The sequence below is a fragment of the Marmota flaviventris genome, chromosome 1 (genome assembly GCF_047511675.1).
Source record: "Marmota flaviventris isolate mMarFla1 chromosome 1, mMarFla1.hap1, whole genome shotgun sequence".
Classification (NCBI taxonomy): Eukaryota; Metazoa; Chordata; class Mammalia; order Rodentia; family Sciuridae; genus Marmota; species Marmota flaviventris.
In genome coordinates this window covers 19,067,661-19,093,027 of record NC_092498.1, presented here as the reverse complement: position 1 = coordinate 19,093,027, position 25,367 = coordinate 19,067,661, and the positions used below count along the sequence as shown (strand labels likewise).

General features: G+C 35.2%; 1 protein-coding gene across 8 annotated transcripts in view; it reads right to left on the bottom strand.

Annotated features, from left to right (window-relative positions):
* The window catches only part of Cnot4 (CCR4-NOT transcription complex subunit 4), a 121,534-nt gene that overhangs the window by 4,905 nt on the left and 91,262 nt on the right, over nucleotides 1–25,367 (bottom strand). For 2 of the 8 annotated variants that reach the window (XM_027952152.2, XM_027952153.2), the window contains exon 11: nucleotides 20,983–22,171. The exons of the other annotated variants lie outside the window; for them this stretch is intronic. In XM_027952152.2, coding sequence (XP_027807953.2) covers nucleotides 22,071–22,171 — 101 coding nt within the window. In that variant the 3' untranslated portion in view covers nucleotides 20,983–22,070. Of the gene's footprint in view, nucleotides 1–20,982; nucleotides 22,172–25,367 lie in introns of those variants that run through there. 8 annotated transcript variants of the gene reach the window in all.

Below are 25,367 nucleotides of genomic sequence, written 5' to 3'. Positions count from 1 at the left end.
ATTTTGGAATCCTGAGAACACTGAGTGTGTGCTTTATAGTGAAGCAAAAGTGAGACAGGGAAATGGACTGTCTTCTTTACCTCTTGGAATGGGATCAGATTCCAAGTAGCTTAGAAGAAAATAGGTTAACTTCATTGTTTTCTCCACTGTAGTTAGGCAAGTGTTGGCATAAAGAAAGGGTAAGAGAGAGGCAATCTGTTAAAACCTAACCTCATCAAAACAGCTTACCCCAATCCAGTTGCACTTGAAATTGTCCCTTTACCCTCCCTGTACCCCCTGCCTCTGTTTTGGCTGTGGCCTTCTAGTAATTGCATTCCTTTAAGTATATATAGCAGTTTGTTTTGCAGTGCTGGGGATGGAACCCAGGGCCTCACACTTTAGGCAAATGCTCTACCACCAAGCTACACCCTCAGCCCCACAGCAGGGTTTAGCAATGTCCAACACTACTGATTATTTTGGACATTATTCTTTGTTGTGGGGGGTCTGTCCTATGCATTGTGGGGTGTTTAGCAGCACTGTGGATCTCTACCACAAGATGCTAGGAACATAGAGCCCCCAGTTTGACAACCAAAATTATTGCAAATGACACTGCAAATGTTTGGGCTGTGTAGGGGGTGAACTGGTAGGGTGGATGGCAAAATCTCTCCCAGCAGAGAACCACGATCAACACAAGGGAAGTTGGTTGCTTTGTTTGTAGGGCTCTACATAATTCCAACTGAGTACATATTTCCCCTTCAAAAAGTATGACTCTGACCAATGAGTCAACCTGATTTAAGTTCATTTCCCTTTATTTATATGAGAACTCACACTGGGAATTCAAAATATGCAAATCAGTAGGTCTAATGCAGAAAACCCATCTGCAGGCTGTACATTGCAGATGGGTTGCATAAGGCAGCTCTACAACTGACTGTCAACATAACCTTGGACATGTGTTCTACTTAGTCTTCTACCATTCCAGGACCCTACTTCATTAAGTAGGAATAACATCTGCCTTACTCTCTCATAAGGATTAAATGAAATAAGAGAAGAATAAGCAATTTGAAGCACATTCATTACTTGATGTCTAACAACAAATGCATCTCTAGTGGTCAACCCTGAACAGATGGTAACCTTTCCAATAAGCCAAGACAGGGGATTTCTTATTTGCCAGGAATTGGCCCTGTGCAAAAGTCTCTTCTTAGGAACTTGAGGATAACATCCATCATTCTCAGAGGTACTGTGTAGTCAACCTAATTAATAAACTCTCATCACCAAGACACTGCAAAGACAAATTAAGATGTAGGAAATACTTTAAATTTTCCATAAGGAAAGTTTGAGAAGACCAAGCAAAGTACAATGAAAATCAACTACTGAACACATTTTATATTAAAAATGATACTAATTTTATTTAAAGCATTTAATTAGAACACTACATTGGGGGAAGGACTGTTTATTGCTAATAAAGTTCAATGTTTTATGATGTTAAAAATTATTTTTATGTTATATCGACAGGTACAGTAAAACACTATTTTCAGTTTTAAAAACCAGGATGGTAGAGGGGGGTCAAATTATAATATTTTTCTTTTGGGCGTAGAACTCAAAAGACATGCCACTTAAAGTACTTTCAGGATGCTACACAACCACTCTTATTCTCTTGTGTGAGAAGTAAATGACCAGTTTCCTTGGTTTAGAGAATATTATGGTTAAAAATTTGACGGCTTGGGGCTGGGGTTGTGGCTCAGCAGTAGAGCGCTCGCCTAGCATGTGCGAGGCCCTGGGCTCGATCCTCAGCACCACGTAAAAATAAATAAATAAAATAAAGGTATTGCATCCAACTACAACTAATATATATATATATGTATATATGTGTATATATATGTATGAAAAAATTTGCTAGCTTATTGGTGGCCTAACACCTAACCGTTAATAGGTAAATCCTTATACACTGACTACATTGACAAATCTAGTTCTTAAGCAACAATAATAGAAAATCTGTATAAAACATATGTGTGAAGACTGCCAAGCTAAAAGGCAAAGCAATTCTTGACTGAGTGCCTCCAGTGTGGAAGGAGTGCAAAAGCATTTAAACCATCACCTTTGTTCTCAAGAAGCTTGAAGCTGTCCCAATGACAGTACATGTAAAGGTCAGCAAGTGCAGACTAAGCAACAAAAGAAATATCCAGAGATGTACATCACTAACAAATACCGAAAAAGTCCAGTAAAACAAGAGTCTGGTTGAGTACATATATGGAAACTTCCCGGTGGTCGAAGCACAGCAGCATTCAAGGAGTCAATTTTGGTTACTACACATGCTCCCTGAATCTGAAAATCTCGCACCAGGTTGAAACTATTTTTGGTATTTCTACTTAACACTGGACTAGACCAACTACTTACAGGAAATAGAGGGAAAGACATTATAAGCAATGACTACAGCACAAGATAAAATTAGGCTGTGTTCAGACATCATAAAACAGGAAAAGACAGTGATTCAGGCAAGTGCACATACAGAATGTTTCTTTACTTTCTGTTTCTCAGATTAACTGCTGCATCTTAATTATTACAAAATGCAAAACTACAGACAGCAAAATGTAGATAAACCTGCTCTTTACCAAAAGCTGTCACTGGCCACAAGCCAATGAGCTTTTTTGGTTTACATAAAATCTTTACCGGAAACAATGGAGGAAGTTGAGAGGGCAAGACGCTAGGACAAAGCATCCATCTCACCCCGATTCCATCCATTTCACACATTAGGGTATCATAGAAAATTCCATTTGAGAAAAAATATCCGCTGCTAAGAGGGTGAAGACAGAAGATCTCTGTAAAATGACAACACAAAGAGATAAAAACACACTGCAGAAAAGCCCTAAAGCCAAAGGCTATTCCAGGTATTATTTTCTACTAGTACATTTTTCTACCACGAGATTTGAATATTAAGCATTCTTGGTATTTTAATTGGTGCATTGTAACTATATATAATATTGGAAACCTTCTTGGTATTTTTGCCTCCATCTTCTTTTTGGTACCCCTCTCCCCGCCAGGTCTTTCATTAACTAAACCACCTTGATGCCAATGAATTCACAAATCAACAATGTCTCCAGTTTTTATGTTTGTGTAGGACAGCTGGCTCATATACTAAGTCTGAATCCTTAGGTTTCCATTATATCCTGTAGTACCTATGGCCAGAGACCTCACATTTCAGGTTAAACTGCTCTGTGAGAGTGGTCAGACACACCCCAATCGGAAGGTGTAACTGGGAGGAGTCCCAGTCACAAAATTTTCCTAAAGTTCAGTCTGTACTTCAGTTTTTAAGCCATATCTAATGGTTACTACATAAAGTCTCAATATACAACCTGATTGTCTTTATTTTATCTTCCCCGGTTCACTGTTGTCCTTTACAGTTCAAAATCAGATGCTCCTACTTCTTGCAATTGCAGCAGGGCACAGGGAACAGCCTATCTTAGTCCCTACACTCCCTGCCTCCCCCAGTCCACCTCACTCTATTATATATTATTTACTACCAGTTTTAGATTAAAGTCCATCTCCATACTACTTATTGCAAGAAAGTATAAGCTCCCTAAAATGTCTACCAAATTTCTAGGGTTACGTTTATTAAATAAAGGCAAGACCGATACTGTAGAGTTGAGTTGCAGGGGCATAGATAAAATCTTAAAGCCTAATAGGTACGAAAGCAAAGTTTAGACAAAGTGAAAATCTTTAAAAACTCAAAAGAAGATGGATCTGAGCAGATATAAAAGACAAAGTAATAGCCAAAAAAAAAAAAAAAGTCAAAAATCTGGATCAGCTAAATATGATTTATGCTATCTGGACTTTACTTCCTGTCATTCTCTCTGACTAGAACGCCTTCCTGATCTTCTCAATTTTTACTCTCTTCCAAAAGTCTGCCTTTTTTCTTCCACTCAGATCATTCCACATGACAGCACTTACGAACTGAACAACACTCAGTTGGCATGTAGCTCAGTGTCTTAAGATATTTTACATTCTTTAAGATGCAGACTGGAAGGTTTGACTTGAGAAGAGCTGGAAAGTGACTTTTCCCAACAAAGTCTGTTTAGTTCTTATCTGTATGATGCTATGAACAAATGGTTCTTTCCAAAAATCTTTCTGAAATCAGGAGGAAGTTTTGGGGTTCAAGAGGCCTCTGTACATGTAAACTGAGGGAAATGAGAAACACTATGATGATGTTCTTAAATGTTTCAGATGCCAAAACCCAAGTGTCTATACTTTTAAAAAAATCCAGTGGATTATTGTTGTGTTAATAAGGATTTTCCCCCTGGTACCCTTACCTCATGCATGCTATGTAAGTGCTCTACCACTGAGCTTCATCTCCAGCCCTTTCTAAAATTTTATTTTGAGATGGGGTCTTGTTGTATTGCTGAGGCTCACCTCAAACTTGCAATCCTCCTGCCTCAGTCTCCCAAGTCTCTGGGATTATAGGCATGTGCCACTGTATCCGACAATGAATTTTTTTTTTAAAAGTATTCTAATACTATGTACAGGGCAATAACCAAGGTGTACAAGATATATTTTACTCACTTTCTATTCTGCACACTATTCATTCACTTATCTGCACTTTTTGTACTTGATTACTTTCCAATAAGGGTTAAGAAGTGGCTTCATTTTACAAATGAGACAGCCGAGTAAACTCTGGTTGTTTAAAGAATTTGCCAAAGATTATATACAGTTAAAAAGAATGGAAGTCAGTAGTTAAAATCAGCGAACTCCAAAACATTTGTACCAACTAGTCATTGTCCTGGCAGGACTCATAAGCCAATTAAGGGGCTCGGCAGACAGGTTTAAGTAACTACAATGTGACAAACAGTAAAGACTACACTAAAATGAACAAAAGGCATAAATACAGAAGTGACCAATCCTGCCATTCTGCATGTAGGATCACCACTGACCAGGGGCCTAAGGAAGACAAGCTGACATGGAAGTAGAAAAAGCATTCCATGTAGAACACAGGGCAGTGCAGGCAGCCAATCATAAAAAGAAGGAATACTTTAAAACACAATCAGATGTCTTTTGCACAATGCACATTTTTCTCTTCTAGAATGTTCCTACAAGAATCTATAAACTATTTTGGAGGAGAATCAGATCCTCTGAGAGCTGGAAGACATCTTGATGATTTATTAAGGATCTAAGGAAGCAGAATCAAAGGAGAGATGTCCAGGTGTAAAGATATATGTAAATAAAAGTCATATATAAAATAAGGAAAGACTAAATTTAAAAATTTAATGCAAAAATACATTCTCAGAAGCAACACAGACTGGTTCAGATGATCTACAAGTTGTAAACAACAGAGCTAAATGAAGGAGAGGACCAAACAATGACAATCTACCTAAGAAATCTGCAAAGCCTAAAATGAGAAGTGGGGAAGGAAACACAGAAATGAGCACCAAACTGAGCAATGGCTATGGCCAAAGCCCTGTGGAGTGATCTAAAGATGACCACAGAAAGGTACAACCAAGGAGATGACACACCAATCACCAGAACAGTCATCAAAACAGGATTTGAGATACATGGAGGGTGTCAACTACATGAACAGCTTCTGAGATCAAAATCTGCTGTAAGAAAATAAACCTGATACATGTTCCTTACTGACCATCTGTCTCTCTTTTCCAAGGTGGAAAGGAAGGAATCTTTAATATTGGACTTCATTCTGATCAACAAACAACTGGATAGTGTCTGAGAAAATGCAAACCTTTGGAGTATATGACAGGGACAAAGAATGAGAATAACTGAACTTGAGTTCTTGGATGGCAGGCATCCTATTCCCAACTAGATTCTGAGATTCTGAAGTCCTCTTTGATTAGGTAAATAGTAGTTGAACCTGAACCTCAGTAGGTACATTCAAGTTACGTAAACAAATAGCCCTTGCTTCCAGGTTTTTTGTTTTGTTTTGTTTTTTAAAATAAAACAGCTTTCAAAAAAAAAAAAGATCAGAGAAAGGATAGGTGGGGGTGGTCCCTTGGCTACAGGGAATAGTGGTTCACAGGCCACAGAAGGTGTTACAACATATCATTCTGGCAACACAATAATAAAGAATACTAATAAGAAAATGAGAGCCAGTTGTATAGGTAGAATCTGATGTAATGAGATTTTAAAAGAAAGCTTAAAGAAGATATATCCTACCTGTATGTAAAAGTATCATAGTCCTTTGTGGCTTAAGGTCAGAATCCATAATGATCTGAGGCATACAAAAAATGCTGAAGGTAAGAAAAAGCTGTGTGTGAAATTATGAGAAAATTAAGAAAGGCCACTATTCAGCCTGATAACATAATATTAAGCCATGAGAAAAGACAGAGCAATGTAGTTTCGTGTTCATTTTACTCCCTTCCAATTTTATAAGAGTGTGATCTTTTACCAATAGCAAAGATTAAGCAACACAAAGAAGAGATTGTCAGGAAAGATATGAAAATGGTAAAAGAGCATCTACTCAATTTACCATTTCTAGGTACAAAATGGATTGTGCCCTAGAGTATTAATACTCACAGATGAGATCACAATATCATTGTTAAGAGAAGTCCCAGAAATAGAGGAAATGGCAGACTACAGAAGCCACATGCTTAGAATTAGTTCCTGAGAAGATTCTGAAACAGATTAGGGACTTGATAATGTCTTCAGAAATAAATATGACAGGTTTATCAACCACTGTTCCACTTTTTTTTTGGGGGGGGGGGGGGGACAACAGGTAGCATTTTGGATAGAACCCCAGCTCTCTTCCACCTAAAATAAATCTTGATTTTGAAATTCAACAGGTGGTCATGGAGGGAGCTTCTACTGATGACTGCTTAACATTGGAAATGTCCTCCTATATGCTGTGGCTTACTTTCTTTTCTCTTCTGCTGTCTGCCCAAATTACAGACTTTGCAGCTAGCTCCACTCCCATTCCACTGACACATCAATCCTAAAAGAGTGGAAAGGAGTGACTGATGAAAGCTGAAATGAATTTTTATAAAGAACCAATCATACCAAAGTAATTTATTCTCTGGATAGTTTCTCAGGATGTCAGAAGCAGCATAATGTATCTTGAATTCGACAGTTTCTGCTAAGTCCTCTGAGATTTCCTTTTGGGATGAAATAGTTAAGTATAGCATGGGTAACAATATTTAAATGATTTTACACAGAACTGAAAGGTACTGTGTTGACCTAAAGGTGTCTATGATTTTATGGTTTATGTTTGACTCCATGCTTTGTATTATATTTAACCCACAAAGTTCATTTAAATATGCAAACAAAAAAACAATTCTATAGATGATAAAATCAATAATGGAAACTACCTAACCTTAAAATTCTTGTATTCTTCACACAAATGTTATTAACAGTGTTATCGATAATATTTATCTTTTGCTTTATAATTAAACAGTCCATTTATTACACAAACTTATAGGAAGAGGATGTACAAATAAGATATACTCTAACCATGTCAAATTCAATCACATAAAGTTGAATATATATATACATTCAGATTTTTAAAAATGCATTAGGACAGAGCAGGATAAAAGAAAGCTAACTAGTGTATAAGGAAAAAGGTCAAGGGGCTTTATTAATAGGTTCATGAAACCTGATATGACAACTTGGGTAACAGAACTCCTAAAAAGGTAATATTAAGACCATGTAAATGGATGTGCAATGTCTAAATTAGCAATGATCTGACCTTGGGCAAACACAAATGGTAACCACTATGCCTCAGTTTCCTCATTTATAAATGGAGATAATACTCATCCCACAAGATGCTTTTATTAAAAAAATTCTATAAATGTAAAGATAGTAGCAATAAGAATAGTTTTCATGAAAAATTAAGATTAGCTGAATGTATGTGGATTATTCAAGTGTGAGCTTCTCCTTTTCTTTACTTTTGTAGTACAGGGGATGGAACTCATGGCTTCGTACATACTAGGCAAATACTCTACTACTAAGCTACAATCCTAGTCTTAGAGCTTCATGTTTTAAGAAAAGACACTGTCAAGTCCAAAATACGTGTAGAAGAGTACTAGACTACATGAAAACTGGATGTCATGTTACATGTGGAATGGATGTTTAAGCTACATCCAGGAAGTTACCAGAGAATGGTAACTGTCTTCACATATTTGATAAACTGCTCTCAAAAGGTACAAATGGGAAAAGATGAGAAGACTTTGGCTTAAAACACCAGGGAAAAATGTTAACAATTACAAGTTGCCCCCAAAACTTCCTACAAACAAGCTCCTAAAACAGCTCAGCAGTATGCATAGAGTTCTAAAAAAGCAGATTCTTTTTATGGTCTTTCTGAATTTTGTGTACGTGTTTCATTAAAAATTTGTCAACATTTTATATATAAATAGGAATAGGATGGTAAGAAAAGTGGTATGAGATAAAAAAATTTTAAAGGTGGTGATGGCTGGTGGGGTATTGAGAAGAACACCTGAAAAAAGCTAAGAGGTGAGTTTTCCCAATTCAAAAGTTTAAAAAAAAAAAAAAAGAAGAAGAAGAAAAGGAATAATCACACAGTGAGGAGTTGTGGGGGAGGAAATCTTAACACAGAAGGCCACAACAGAATCCAGAGGTAAGTTATAACTCATGTGCAAATGAGTTCCAAATGCTTCCAGAAGTCCTGCTGTAACACAAAGCAGATCTGTGCTTTGCAGAACTCCAGAAACATCCCGCTCTCAAACACTAATTCTTATTCAACAAATATTAATTGAATGTCTACTCTGGGCCAATTTCTCTGGAGTTCCAACAGTTTCCTAAAAGTCACACTGTTGTGCTTGTTTTCTTTCTTTACTGAGTCACTAGAGGTTGGCCATTTTAAAGAAAGTCAGTGATATCTTTTGGTTGTTTACTGCCAACAGCATATTTTTGTTGGGGTAAAAATTTCTCTTCAGGCTTGCATTCAGATCAAAGTATTTTGAGCCTTTGCAGCAATTCCCCTGATGCTTATATGTCTACTGAAATTCTTAAGATTTTTGATGTTCATAATTTTCCAAATTAAAAAATTTCCAAATTATTGAAGTTATTTAAAACATCAAACCAGTTCTTCACTGTTTTTATTACATAGCTTACTTTTATTTCAATATTGAAGATGTTTCATCTTTTTCTAAAAGGAGGGGTCCTATCAGCATAGAATTATTTTATTTAAATCAAAGTCACAACAATCCTAAATAAGAAGACTAAAATTGTTCATTTTTTCCAAAACATGATTTTAATTGATAAATGCTTCATAACCCAATTATGAGTTTCATGTTTGGATAGTATTTTTAGGCCTTAAAGAAATAGTTTGTTTAATTTCAGAAAATAATTATTTCAGAAAAGGTTATAATTTCCCATTATTTTATACTAAAACTAAATGAGTATAGTGGTAAACATTTTCAATATATCAGACCAATCATATCTTTAAAAGAATTCTTTCTCATTGTACAAGTTACCCAACTAAGGGATATTTATTTCAGGTTTGTCTTAAGACTGGTTTTTAAAATATTTTTTTTCTAAATTTGACTTAAATATGTGATTTAAGAGAAACAAAAGACTGTAGAAAACTTAAAGGCATATTACTAAGTAAAAGAAGTTAATCTAAAAAGACTATATTCTATATGATTTCAAATACAAGACCTAGAAAAGGTAAAACTATGAGATAGTAAAAAGATGAGTTGTTGCTAGGGATCAGAGAGGAGAGAAAGTGAGACAGATGAGTAGGAAGGGCATAAAGGATTTCAGGGCAGTAAAACTATTCTGCATGATACTATAATGACAAACACAGGTCATTATACATTTTTTTTTTTTTAAGAGAGAGAGAGAGAATTTTTTTTAGTATTTATTTTTTAGTTTTCAGCAGACACAACATCTTTGTTTGTATGTGGTGCTGAGGATCGAACCTGGGTCGCAGGCATGCCAGGCGAGTGCACTACCTTGAGCCACATTCCCAGCCCCATATACATTTAACTAAACCTACAGAATGTATCACATCAAGAGCCTAACGCCCACCATGGTCTATGGGTGATAAAGGCATGTTAATATAGGTGGCTCAACTGTGGCACTCCTTTGAAGGATGTTGATAATGGAGGAGGACATGTGTGAGGGCAGGGAGTATATGGGAAATTTCTATATTTGCCATTCAATTTTGCTGTGATTCTAAATCAACACTAAAAAATAAAGTATTTAAAAAAAAACTATTTTGCTTTTTCTTCCTTCTATTTATTCATATATAAATGAAACTTTTGCTTCCAATTTTCAAATGATGTCTCAATCTTAAAAGTCCGTATCTATGGAGACTCTTGAGCTCAGGACAATATCACAATGTCCTAGTATTAACTACTCTAATGTTAATGCTACAGAGCTGTAATTATTAAACTGATTATGTATGTCACAAGTAGTCCTATAATAATACATCCTGTCCAGTCCTACATAGGATGATACTCCTGTGGAGGACATTATTTTAAAAGACTCTGATGCATTCAAAGACTTACATGCTCACCAGCTAAAGGGCTCTTTGTTTAAAAATCACTTAAAATATACATTTATTTAAATATTCATCCTTAGCTATGGTTATTATAGTTGAATTTATAACAGATTGAGAATTGGTTCTGTCAAGACTATCTCTGGCAATCAATGTTGAATCCTATTGAGAAAAAAGGCAGGAGGAAAGAGAAGGAAGATCAGATGAATACATTATTAAATATAAATCAGAAATTATAATTCTTATTTCAGACATCCTGGAATTTTATTCTGATTTACGTTTTAGTGAAAATAATTAACTATATAAAAAACACATTTATGAATTTTAGTTATATTGTTTAGATGTGTTAGATAAATTTTACTTATCCACCTCTTTTTTTTGTTCCCAAGTGTTAGGTAGTTTTTAAAAGGGTGAGCATCACCTTAAAAATGGGGTCAATTAGGACTGGGCTGTGGCTCAGTTGTAGCGCACTTGCCTGGCACTAGGTTCGATTCTCAGCACCACATATAAAGGGTGTAATGGATGTCTTATCAACAACTAAAAAAAAAAAAAAAAAAATTAAATGGGGGTGAATTAAATGATGCAAAACTTAAAATGTAAAAATCTTCACTGATTCAACTTTTAACAATGTAGTGATTGTTCCTCAACCAACTCCAAAAACAAAAGTATGCCTTCTGTTAAAAATTCTATTTTGATTTAAAAGAGTGTGAAGAGGAAGAGAATAAAGAATATGGTCACTTAAAATCAAAAGCCAGTTTGGAAATAAGCTAAAAAGCTAGAAGAATGATTTGGAAGGAGATACAGGGTCTAGTGACTCTGGTAACCGAGTAGACACTCCAAAAGAACACTGAACAGCTGGATGGAGGAAGAGCTCTCTTCTGTTAGAGGGAAAATTCAGGCTTGTCTAGGATCCAACAGAGAAATCATGCAGGTAATAAACATTAAGATCTAATTGTGACCTCCCTATTAAATGTTGTAAGTTACATGGAAAAAGAAATGATTACTTTTTTTGTCCAAAGAAGGAAAAAGAAACTGGATGAGCACAGCTATCAGAATGGGACTCAGGTGATCAAGAATTGAAAGATTTTTTTTATTAAAATAAAGCTTGAAGGGCTCTGTATATTTATTCAGAGATTATTTAAATCAGTGCTAGTTTTAGTATTATGTTTTATTCTAATGAAATAATAACCTATCACTTAAAATACACGTTTTAGAGTTTATACCTTAAAAGGACCGACTAGACCAAAACTCAAGGAATGTTACAACTGTGAGACCAGTGGACGACTATGGTTAGGTTTACTAGCAAACAATTTAGAAAAGAGAAAAATACATATCTGGTAGCAAATCTTTCTCTAAATTGGGGCCTTAGGGAAGTAAGGCATGTAGATCAGCAATGAATTTTATGTGTGTGTGTGTATATGTATATATGTGTATATATATATATATATATATATATATATATATATATATATATATATATTTTTTTTTTATATATATATATATTTTTTTTTTTTTTTTAAAGCAGTGTTCGAGATTGATCCCAGGTTCTTACACATGCTAGGCAAGCATTACAACAATAAATGTTAATAAAAACTATTATTTTAATAGAGAAAATGTAAAAGGCATGTAACCCAACACTCAGCTTATGGCCAATGAGAAACCTTCCTATTTGGTTGCTGAAGTCCTAACCCATCGCTTCCTTTACCTTTAGCTGGGGACTCAACTTACAGACACAATAAAGGAAAAAATAACCAGCTTTGGGGAGTCAACAACTTCTTGCAAATGGCAACATATTACATGATGAAGTTTAAAAACATCCTAATTAAGTTCCAAATCACAGTGTTCTACTCCAAGACTAATAACAGAGTATAAATAAATTCTGGCAGTCTTTGGGACAGATCTCACCATGTTAGAAAATAGCACTAGGTTACAAAAGTTGATTGCAGTCAGTCTTGATTTTCGTCTTGGAGATGGTGATAGTTATTATCATCTTTAAATCCTCATGGAGCTTTCCCTGTTTCTGTATGCTGAAAACAACAACCTCTTTGATTGGAAAAATAAAATCAGTAGATATGCTATCATTCAACATGATATAGTGCAGGGCAGTTCTTCTTGAAAGTTGAATCTGAAATCACACCATTAGTTTGGGTGTAGTGTATTTTGGTGCCATTATTTTTTCCCCCTTCTTTATTTTGTAATATTAAGGATGTCAGCAGTCTAGCGGTTATGCCTGTTGGTTCTTAACTGCTCCTAGGTACTAGAGAAAAATCCTAGGTAAATTAAATTCTACCTGTTTTACTCTTTATTTTTCTCCTGACACTGGGAATTAAGTAATTAAGTCTTCATGAAGAACAGTTGCAAGGTTGTAGTTTTTATCCTTCCCAAAGTTACTCTAAGATCACTGGGCCACATTTAACATAAGGTTGACTTGACCATACCTATCAGTCTGTGGACATTTTGAAAGACATAAATTCGTATTATATGCACTGATTCATAGTTGGAAGTCCTTAATTAGAGAAAACTGCTATTATAACTAAACTGTAAGAACAATGTTTAGGGAAGAGATACATCCTTAATTTTGAAGTTCTTTTTTCCACTGAATTCTATGTGTGAAAACAAATTCATGTGGTAAAGGCTAAAGGAACTTTAAATTGCTGCTAGAATGTGGCTAGGGGTAAACCACAATTCTTCTGAGCCTTGTTATCATCATCATCATCATCATCATCATCATCATCTGATTTCTAAAAAGTCCTGTTAAAGATGGTTATCTATCAGCACTCTCAAGTTTCATGACCTCAATACAAATCTTGTATTCTTAATTATCTTCTGTAGGTTTTTCCAAAGAGTGTGACATGGGATGGATATCCTTAGTGTGAGAAGAATTTGATGAGAAAAAGCTATGAAATATTTGTTTAGATAAAGCATGACCAGGGTGAGTTGGGCACCAGTAATGTAACCTCACTACATCTAAACAGTCTTTCTTTTGTTAAAAAACAAACTCAGAATAAAAATATTGATCCTGAACATGTAAATAATTGAAATATAGAAGGAATAAACAAATGAGAAGTAACAGAAAAATGGCCTAGACTTTTTGCTTTGCTGTATTTGTTAAGGGGAATTTAACTGAAAACTACTTTATATTAAAAAAAAACCAACAATATAAATGCACATATGTACATGTACACATACTCCAACTCACATGTATGGAACCAGTCTTGTCTTTTCTTTTTTGTGGTACTGGGTATGGAACCCAGGGCCTTGCACAAGCTAGGCAAGCGCTCCATCACTGAGCTACACCCCCAGCTCTATTTCTTTCTTATTTTTCAGACAGGATCTGGTTAAGTTGCCTTGGCTGGCTTTGAACCTGCAATCCTCCTGCCTCTCCCTTCCCAGAACCTGAAATTACAGGCATGCTCTGGGAGAGAACTAGTCTTCTAGATTACTTTTCTTATACAATGCTAATTAAGTATCATAGAGATAGTAAAATTGTCATTACCATTTCAAAACTACTCTGAGGATTGCTTCAAACATTTTAACCTACTCAGAAAAACAAATTTTATAAGGGTCTCTTGCCCAAAGCTCCCTGCTTTTCTATTTTTATTTTTTTGGGGGGGAGGGTACACATTTGTTGCTTTTCTATTTTTATTTTTTTGGGGGGAAGGTACACATTTGAATATTTGAAGGTTTGCCATTTGCCTTTCAGCCTAATGGGTAAAATAATAAGTCTAGATGCAGCTATTATCATACAGCTCTAAAAAGGAAGGGGCCAAAATTCTCACAGGTTATTTATTCTACTACTTTGACAGAGAAATAATTTTAAAAATAGTAATGGGCCAATGAATTCTATTTCATGTGAACAGTTAATAGTTCAAATAGTTAATTCTATTTTATGTGAATTCCACCTTGATAAAAAAAAAAGAAAGCTACTGGATACTTCCAAGGCATTATAAATTATATGGAGAGAAAGCTTTGGGGGTGTTTCTAATGGGTCTGAACACCAAGCAGGAGCAGGAATGACCAAACTATTCTAAGTATATTATGTTCCAGATTAGTTTGGAGCTTCAACAAACCTTTAGAATAACCTTAAGCATGTGAAATGGGCTACAACAGAAAAGTCAATAGTTGCACTAGGAAGGGTGACCAAGAGGAACCTGGAGGAAAAGGATTGTTCCCAAAACAATTTCAAGCTGTTTTGTGAACTTCAATGTAATTTAGAACTTCTATGTAATTCAATTTTCAAGTGGCTTGAACAACTTGGGCTTACCACTGGGCACGGTCCACAATCACAGCATCTCAGGTGGTTGAGGCAGGACCAAGTTTGAGGCCAGCCTCAGCAATTCAGTGAGACTATACCTCAAAACAAATAATAGAAAGATCTGGAGCTATAGTTCAGTGGTAAAGTGCTCCTGGGTTCAATCCCCAGTACAAGAAAACAAACAAAAACAAACAAACTTGGGTTTACCACCTCCTGTTTTAGGTACCTAACAAGTGTAAACTAGATTTCTGTATAACTCAAACTCAGGATAGACTCTTCAAAAGACCATGAAATAGGACAGGGGTTTGTGGCTCAGTGGTAGAGTGCTTGCCTAGAATTCATGAGGCACTGGCCTCGATCCCTGGCACCACATAAAAATAATAAACAAACAAATTTTTGGTATTGTGTCCATCTACAACTAAAGACCATGAAATAGAATTAATTCTTAATGAATATCCTTAATAAATCTTGAACTATCAAGAGCTGATTCTATAGAAATAGCTCCTAAAAGAGCTATAAATTGGTGTGACCAGCAATTTGGGGTGGCTAGATTGATATTCTTGGAAGTAAACCACAGACCAGAAAGGAGGTCTAAGGAGCGTGGTTTCTCAAGCCATCAGCATGATTTTGCAACATGGTATTCTCGAGTAATGATTTACAATTTGAAGCATTATCATTTTCAAATTTCACAGTTGATATCTTACTGATGTATATGGAAATAAGCCCTGTGAATTTTTAAATAACTTAGTGCCTGGAAACTAAGATTGCTTCCAAACTAGTGATATTTGCTGTTGATATTAAATATATCTTCATCCCTGCCCTACTATATCTACAGCAGTTTTCCTATAAGGTTATATTCTAAGTAAGCAAACTACAGACTTGTCCAATAATTTGGAGATTTTATTTATTCACATAGTATGTTATCTTGGGGGGAGTGCCAAAATATTTTTATAACCTAACTTCTCTTTTCTACTTTACACCAATATACTACTTTTCATGAAAATCTACTATATACATAAGGAAGAATGGCCTCATCCAACTACATAAGAAGAGATCCTTTCCCTTTGTAAGTAGGAAAGCCTATGCGGGTGGGGAAGGGAGCTTTCTATTTTGCTTGTGAGACTGGCAGAAGCTGGCTCACCTGTAACATGAGCTCCTCAACCTTCAGACTCATCATATCCCAGACCTACCACTCTATCTTAATCTTTCACTTTGTAAGTAACATTTCTGCCAATTCCTTGCACTCACTGGACTTACTTGTGCCTATCTATTCTCATGTCTGGCTTTTCCCAGCCCCTCCCCAGCACTCTGCTTCCATGACTTCCTATTGTGCTTTGAGAAAAGAAGTTTGCTTTGAATCATTTCAACTGGAAACCTTATTCAGGATTCTCTGGTAATACCACACTTCCTATAATTTTCTTTCATACAGACTAACTTCCTACTCTCACAAAAAGACAAGAGTGGGGACAGGGTAGAGAGCATAAAGGGTTATAAAAGCTAGGCTTCTTACTAACCCCCAACACTAGTTAGACATTGGACCACCATTCTTCCCCTGCTTCTCACCCATCGTTTAGCACTATGAGGTCAACACACTGACCAGTCTCCTTATTTGCTGTTCTTTTAATGGATGTATTTATGTATTTACTGCAGTGTTGGGAACTGAACTCAGGGTCTTGCACATGCTTGGCAATTGTTCTATCACTGAACTCTACCCTCAGCCTTTGCCATTCTTTTTAACAACACTAACTTATTCTTTATTCTCATTAAATCTAAAATCATTAAACTCCCTTCCACATGACTCAGACCATTGGTTCACAGAAAACTATCTCAGTGGACTCTTCCTGACCATGAGATTAGGTATTTTAATATTGTCTTCCTAAACATCTTTATATCCATGTCCTCTTCATCTTCTAACCAAACTCAATATTTGCTTTTCTACTCCTGATGCTTTGTGCTAAACCAGAGGAACACACAAAACTACACAAATGTGGACTCTTTTTTATAAACACTTCTAAGTGGACCCATATCTTTACACAGAAATTCTATATTTCAAAGCTAAAAAATCTCTCCCAACTCAACTCTTTCACCTTCATTCTCAAATAATGCATTCTAATAATTATTGCTATAATTTGTCCTCATTTTCTCTAATCTTGCTTTCTTTTCCCCTAGTCTTTTAACTGCCCTGACACATGATGGGAAAAGGTACATCTCATTTCTCTAAAGATAAATCACAACTTCATTTCAAGGGTTATTTCCTTCTACCATCTGCAGAGGTACGTTTATCCTGCTGAATTGGCCTCTCTTGCCTTCACTACTGTCAGTCTCCTCTTCTCAACTGTCATATGTCCTTATGGGTCTTTTCCTTAAAAAGCAGTGTCTCCTAAGCTCTACCACCCATCTAGTTAACACTACGTTTTCCTTTTCACCTTCTTACCAAATTTCTTAAATAAGTAGATATTCATATCCTTCACATTTCCTTGACTAGTTCCAGGAATCTGGCTCCCTCTCCTACCTTTATATGAAAGTTGGGTCACCAGAGATCTGACAGTCAAATCTAAAGTCCCTTTCTCAGATCTCATGCTTTCCAATTTCTAGGTCATAATTTCTTCTTCACCCCAACTATTACATTGTAGCCCAGGCCGACCTCACTCACTCTGCCCAGCAATGGCACTGCTTTCTAATTTGTCCTCACCGTAGTCAAACACATTATCCAAATTACTTTTCTTAAAAACACTATAACGAGTTAGGCAAGGTGGTGTACACCTGCAATCCCAGAGGCTCCAAAGGCTGAGGCAGGAGGATCCTGAGTTCAAAGCCAGCCTCAGTAACTTAGAGAAGCCCTAAGCAACTCAGCGAGACCCTGTCTCTAAATAAAATATAAAAAGCTCTGGGGATGTGGCTCAGTGGTTAAGCATCCCTGGATTCACTCCCCAGCACCTCTCCCCCAAATGCTATAATGAAGCAACATCTTTGCCAAAACCCCACAGTTCTCTACCTCTACCATATCAAAGTGGAACTCCCTTTTTCAATATTCAAGGCTCTCAGCGCTTGACTTACCTACAGGACCTATACAACTCAGCGAGTGTATTTCCTTACTGTCCTTCCCTTCTAACTCCTTTGCACCATGCTAATTTCTACTTCTAGTCTGTGGTTCAATCCTCCCCCTTTATTGTACTGATCTTCTTCTGCTTTCATTTTAAATATAAATCATCTTTGAAAGTCAGAAAGTCCCATACTCTTTTCATGAAGCCTCTCCTTATATCAGCTCACAAGAACTTCTTTTCTTTACTATCAGCATATTTGATATTTTTCACTAAATATTTACATGTATGAACACTTTCATATCTTACTGCCACTTACTCATTCAGAGAAGGGCATAGCACTAAAGTGAAGAAAGACAAGACTGACACCAGATAATCTGACTTTGCCAATTTTGGAAAATAAAAGTGTGTGTGTGTGTGTGTGTGTGTGTAATTGTTTGGCATTATTACTTCTTTAAAAGGCTGGCTGGGTGCAGTGACATACACCTGTAATCCCAGTGCCTCAGGAGGCTGAAGCAGGAGGATTTACAAATTTGAGACCAACTTTGGCAGCACAGCAAAGTTCTAAAGACTCAGCAAGACCCTCTCTAAAACATGGAAAGGGGGTGGGGAAAAAAAAAGATTGAATTGTATTTCCAATTGTATGATATCACTTAAACAGATTTGGGGACACTTTACAATAAATCATAAACCAGGGGATGGGATTGTGGTTTAGTGGAGGAGCACTCGTCTAGCACGCGCGGGGCCCTGGGTTCGATCCTCAGCACCACATAAAAATGAATAAATGGAAATGAAGATATCGTGTCCAACTAAAAAATAAATACTTTTTAAAAATCATAAACCAAAAATCCAAAACATTACAAATCAGCATAGGATAAATGGTACCCCAGTTTGTCTGCATAAATAATAATCTTCATTTTTGTAAGATTTCAATACAGCTATTTGTTCCTTTCTCTTGACTTTCTGCAGCAATGCCTCTGTGGGTGTACTTCCCACCTTCCTAAGGGCCTGTGTCACAGCAGAAGAAAGGTCTGGCAATCTTGAAGGTACTTGGAATAAGATACAAATAGGAGCCATGTCAGTAGAAATGTGCACAGACAAATGCATTAAAGTTGATTTTTTTTAAAGGAACACAACACGTATATAGAAGGCTTCAGTTATTTCCCAGAACACTAAGTAAAGATACATGAGCATACACACACTTAAATAAGAATAACGAATATATGTTTTTCCTATTAAGGTTTTTTCACCTCCTACAAATTATCAAATATTTGAAGTAAAAGTATTCAATATCCTTTGTTGCCACTGTTAGAAAGGTTACTGAGAGATGAACAATGAAATGAATCTGGACTGTTATGACTATTCTTATTAAAACATATCAAGAGCTGACCTGATAAAAACAATGTGAAAATACAATTGCCACTGGGCTCATCCTTGATGACAGGATGTACATTTATTTCATTCAGCTTTGTATCCTTCAAGATCTAGCTCAGGTCACTACACAAAATCAGTACTCAAATATTTAATTAAAGCTTTGTGAAAATAAGGGGAGAATACACAAAAATATCCCCTGGAAAAACACAATGCAACAGTAGAATGAGAAGGAAAGCATTACTAATCAAAACATTTTTTTCTAATGGGATCTTTAAGAAAATGTAGTCAAGAAAGAGGCACTTGATATTATATAACTAAACTCTTTCAGTGCAAGACTATTTTCTACAGTGGCACCAAAAACTTTTCAAGGCAACAGTTAATCCCCCCTTTTTTATTTCTTTGAGGTGCAGATGGGTGTCAACAAACCCCTTATAAATCTAGTAACTAAAGATTGTCTCTCTCTCTCTCAAAAAAAGAATAGATGGGTACATGCACACAAATCCACAATTTTGTAGCTTCAAAGAGTTCTGGACTCCAGGTTAAAATTCCTGTGTTAGGAAAAGACTAGTCGCTTTATAAAGGTTAAGGATGTACAAATGTGTGTGTGTGTGTGTGTGTGTGTGTGTGTGTGTGTAAACTTTTCCTTGCAAAAGATGAACCGAAACAAACCTGAAGCTTTTTAGAATTTCTCATTCTTTACCATCATTTTGGTTACAATTTGCTAGTCAGGTGAAATGGTGCTTGAGCATAAAATTATGGCTGACTTTTAATACTTCTAAGGAAACATATTAAATAAACTATTAAGTAAGCAAAAAGATAAGGCCTTACAAAGTGGTCTTGAAATTCATCAGTGAATTTAAGGATCACTTTTAGACATTCCTTATAAAAATTTGGAAATTGGAGTCTTACTATCTCAAGAAGCATTTTCCTTATTGGTGGTGTGCCTGGAAGCAGGGAGAGATGAGCAGCAGCAAAGGGACTGCTTTGGGAATCTATTCAGGACTCTGGGAAAGTCTGGGTAAACTTCAAGACAGCTTTTCTATACAAATTATGAATGGAAAAAAGAAACAGAAACAGAAAGATCAGGAAAGGAGGTTTGTTTAACAGGTATCTCTCTCAACACTGAGAAGTAAGTAAATAAGAGCTAACCACCTGCTATGGCTTTGTAAGAAGATCCAGGAGATGAAAAGCTTACATTGAAAGCTATGAGCTGATAAGCATCATGACAAGGAGACCATGTTTTGTTAACAAAGTGAAGGACCACTTGCTCCGCAGGAAATAATTGGCAAAGTGTTAGTCTTTTACAACAAAAATGAAAATCATAATTAAATTAAGCTATAATTAAAGACTGATGTTTAATAAGTCTACTGTATTTTACTGGATTTTCTTAAAATGCTGGCTTAAAACCACTTCTAAATGAAAATCAGAAATTGGTATTCATGTGGAGTTTCATAAAAATAACTTAGATGGCTAGATAATTAGTTCCTTCTGCATCCTCAGGTAACCAAATCTCAGGATATTAAGTATAGATTTTGGTTTACCCAACTATACTTCAGGATAAGGCCATTTAATTTGTTGCACTATATCTAGAAAAAGTAATCAGATCTTACATAGAGTATAACCCCCAAATTCCAACTCCAACATAACAATAGCATCATCTACTAATAAGCAGATTTTATTATTTAAAATCTCTAGCCTTTTTGGTATTCATGACACCCCTCTTGTATTTTTTTTTTTTTAAACAAATTAAGGCATACTTTGTTGTTGTTGTTGTTGTTAAATCACAATTGTTTTGATTTTCCCTTTCTTCTTAGATGCTGCTTCACATAGGCAGAATATGATCATGTTTTCTAAATCAGCTTTTGTCCACTGCTCCAAACTGAGTTCAGTTTTCTTTTATTATCAGTTTTAAAACTATTTCAAGAAATTTTGTATTATCAAAAACATCACTTTACATTATCCTATAAAGTACTCCACTATTTTCTGTGATTCACTAAAATATCCATTTACAACTTACATGGACTAATTTTAGAGGACACCCAAACTTTTCTCTTCTACTTTAAGTCTCATTTAGGTCAAATACTTACAAAGACTTATTCCACATTTCAGGTATTAAACAATGAAATTTCCAAACAAATATCCCACCAAACTACTGTTTGTTCAATAAAAATGTTATACTACTTTAGTGGCTACTCACATACAATGTTCATCCCACATTCAAGTTTCTGATAAATCAATTAGAAGTTGAAATTGTGTTTTTGAGGCATTTCCTGGTATACTAGGCAGTGCGTTAGGAAAGAGATTATATTGCATTTAGGCCATAATAATTATCTTTTAACCATCTATTTTATAATTAACAACCATTCAAAAATAAAGTGCAAATGTGCAAATGAGAGAGAACAAAACAGTTTCTACACATGTAATGCATAATATAAGATATAAATCTAGGTAACTGAAAACAATTGCTGACAACATCCTTCTGAGCATTAAATGACACCAACCAAGTTTGTTTTATATGTATTCTTTCTTCTCAAGTATTCAAAGAATGCAATAGACATTATCATCTCAATTCTCAAATTAGGATATTACCATTTTTTTTTCACAAATCAGAAAACAAAGAACTATCATTACCTTTGTATATTTTCAGTTATAGAGCCAAAATAAGAACAATTCTAGCTAATCTCATCTGGGATCTTAATTAGTATTATAAGTTTATTCATATGAGTTAAAAATAGCATCACTCATGAGAAACAATGCCAAAATTATTATGCTAATAAATTATGTTAAAGGCCTAATGAAGAAATACTTTAGCAACTATGAGGTAACACGCTAGTTGTAGGCATGAGGAACGTTTATATTGGCTCTTTTGGGTGTATACATTAAATGCAAAATCAGAAAGGAATCATGCAAAAATCCGGTTGCCCATGCAAGCACCCCAGAGTCTAATCCTCTCCTCTCAGTTCTGTTGTCAGGCCACAGTAGTGTGGAGACTTGTAGGCTGCTGTCCTTGTTGTAATGAATGGGAAGAGGCTGACAGTGGCATGGTCGAAACCTTCACCTCTTCTTCCCCTGTGGAAAAGTCAGTCATGGTCTAGTTATGGGTGACTAGATTTGTTAACAGTCCCTTTAAAAATGATTTCAAATATTTGGAATACTGATACATATATAAAATACATGCTTAATGGTTGGAATCCGGGTGTGAAACAAGACACGAATTCTAGAATTTAAACTTTTCAAGTACTTAGAAAGTAGTTACACTCTAAACACACCCTTAATTTTAATGCTGTCAGAGATAAGATCAAATATAGTAGATTTAGATTACAAATATACTACCAAAAGAAAAAAGAAAGGAAGACAGGGCAGGAAAGCCATTCTTTTCCAAGCCAATTGGACGCCTTATAAACAGAGATACTCCTAATGAGAAATATTTTATGAAAAAATTAAAAATTGATTCACAGGAATGAAAAACTCATTTTTGAAAAAATTATAAGTCCATCTTTTAAAAGCATAAGCTATATACATTAGGAAAAGATGGAAATTATAAAGATTAAATCAATAAATTAACATATAACATGAAAACTTAATGTGTACTTTTGAGGTACCAGAAAAATATTAAAATGCTAACAATATATTGATCCAATTGACTGAAAGTAAGATGACTACTTTTAGGTCAGAGAACTACATATGAATGAAATCAGTTCTCCTAATTATAACTGATCATTATTTCACTAAAAGTGAATGGTTTCACATATGACTCAAAATTCAATCAAGTCACTGTGAAAGCAGTTGATATAGAAACAAAGAAAATTTAAAGAAAAATGCTCTCATAAGTAAAATTAGAATTAACAAAACAGGAAAAAAAATCCCAAGTCTAAACAATTTCAAATATTTTTTAAGTATATCTTGAAACAACAAAACATACAGACTTAGACTTACTATTGTTTTCCAAATAATTTTTAACATTATGGAATAAAAACATCTTGGCAGAGAATTCTTTAGAATAAATCTGCAAAATTACATTTGGAAAGATAGCTTAACTGACAAAATGTAGACAAAGAGTGTTTCAATCCATAGAACAGATTAGTTCAGTTCTTCAATAAATTGGCAAACTTCCTACAAATCCCAAATACATAGCAAGAAGACTGGTAAAACAAAACTTTAGACTAAAGTTCTTAGGTAAAATCATGGTATTAATGAGAACTAAGCTAGAGACTGATTTTCATCAAGTCAATAAACTTCATTCAATTTTGTTTTTATTTGTTTACTATAGGCCCTGAGCTGGGCCAATTTGTCTCATGAATAAATACTATTGATAAAAAGGGACTTGCAAGTATGTGAGAGCAAAAGTCAATTACTATGGGAAGAAAGCCAAGTTAAAGTACATGCCAGTGATCTTCAATTGTGAAGGAGAGCATCAGTGTTGTAGTGCAAAAACATTTGCATTATTGAATTTGAGGTCTGGGTTCTTATGCTAACTCTACTACTAATTGAATGTGTGACCTTTAACAAAGTAGTTAAGCTTCCTAGAATACAGCTCTGCCATTCCTAAAATGAAGAAACTGGACAAGATAAGTCACTTTTTACAACAAAAGCACAGGGTTCCAATAAAAAAAAAAAATCTAAATGAATTTATTATAACTGCCCACTAATCAAAGTTCCTCCCAAGAATATTTAAATTTTTTTTCTAAGCTTAGCAAACCAGACGGGCAGCTAAGAAAATGCTGCTAAAAAGATTTCACCTAATTAAGGAAATAACTTTAAAAACAAAAATGTTTTCAATTAGATAAAGGAAACAGAAGCTGAATTTCTGTCAAACCTCTGGTAACTGTTCTTCCCATGATAGGTTTCAGATACATCACTTTTTAATGATTAACTGAAACAAACCAAAAATAAAATTTAATACAAATATGTAATACACAGACATGAAATCTGTAATGATATACAGGTGGCTGCCAACTCTGATTTGCTCCAACAGTTAGGAACCCTATTTTGCCCTTCATACCTAAGGAATAAAATATACATGCTGTTCCCAGTGTAGAATTAGTTTAGAATATTCTTTATCTTAAAGTAGCAAGCCCCACTGAAACAGTATGGAGTCTTCATTACTAAAGCATTTAATGAATAACTACCCTATATGAGATACTATGATGATCACTACAATAGTTCACTTTCAATAGTTCAACTCAAGGACAACTGAGTTCCAACTGCAGATGGGGAGACAGATATCACCTAGGTATAAACTGCTTCAAATTAGACACATTGAAGAAGTATATAGGTTTTCAGATTTTTTACTCTGTCATAGTTACTGAAAATCCTAAATCATCTAGCTGCAATGATTCAATTATTCTGCTTTTAGGCTTAGCACATTCAGTTTCCTGAGGTATCTGTCAAATGTTTATAAACCATGAGAGGATGCTGTGTGACTCTTGCCAAACAATTTTAAATATTCTGGTATATTAAACTTGAAATTTCTCTAGTTATCAGAGCCTTAAAAATAATCTAACAGTTTAACCACAGTCACTATTTAAATACCAAGCAAGTATGCAGAGCCAAAACTTGAAAACCTGAAATAACAAATTTCCCCCCACCAAATACAACAATGATTCAAAACCTAAAGTTAGTGCTTTATTTTTAGCAACTCTGAAAAATAAGTTTTTAGTGTCCTATGGTTGAGTATAGAGTAAAAGAAAGAAAAAAAAAAAACAAAGACAGAACTATCATTTAATGCCACATTTTAAAAATAAAGTATCTACTGCAGATAAAGATTTCTAATAACTAACATAGGAAAACTACATTCACTGATCAGTGATGACTCACTACCAGTGTGGCACTCCAAAGTATCTGCTTACTTAAAATATTTGGATTAAAATTGTTCTTTGGTGTTAATGGACAATTTGAAAACTAAGAAATTGGAAGAACACATAATTTACTGAAGATGGACATGTAGCAAGTCAAATAAAAGTATATAATGAAGGCAGCTAAGACTAGAGTCCCATATCAAGCCCACACTATTGTGCCTCGCTCTCCAGAGAGCCTCATCTTCTCAACCATTGTATTACTATGGCTTAAGAAGCACTTCCTATTATGGAAGGCGGTTTTAATGCATCTTAATGTAATGACACACTAATGCCTGCCCTTTGTGCCTTTACTAAAGAGGTTTCCATCAACATAAAAGGCCCTTTCTCTTCCCCTGCCACTAACCCAAATCCAAGATAGTGTAGTACAGATCAATTCCTATTTCTTCAATTAAATCTCCCCAACAATT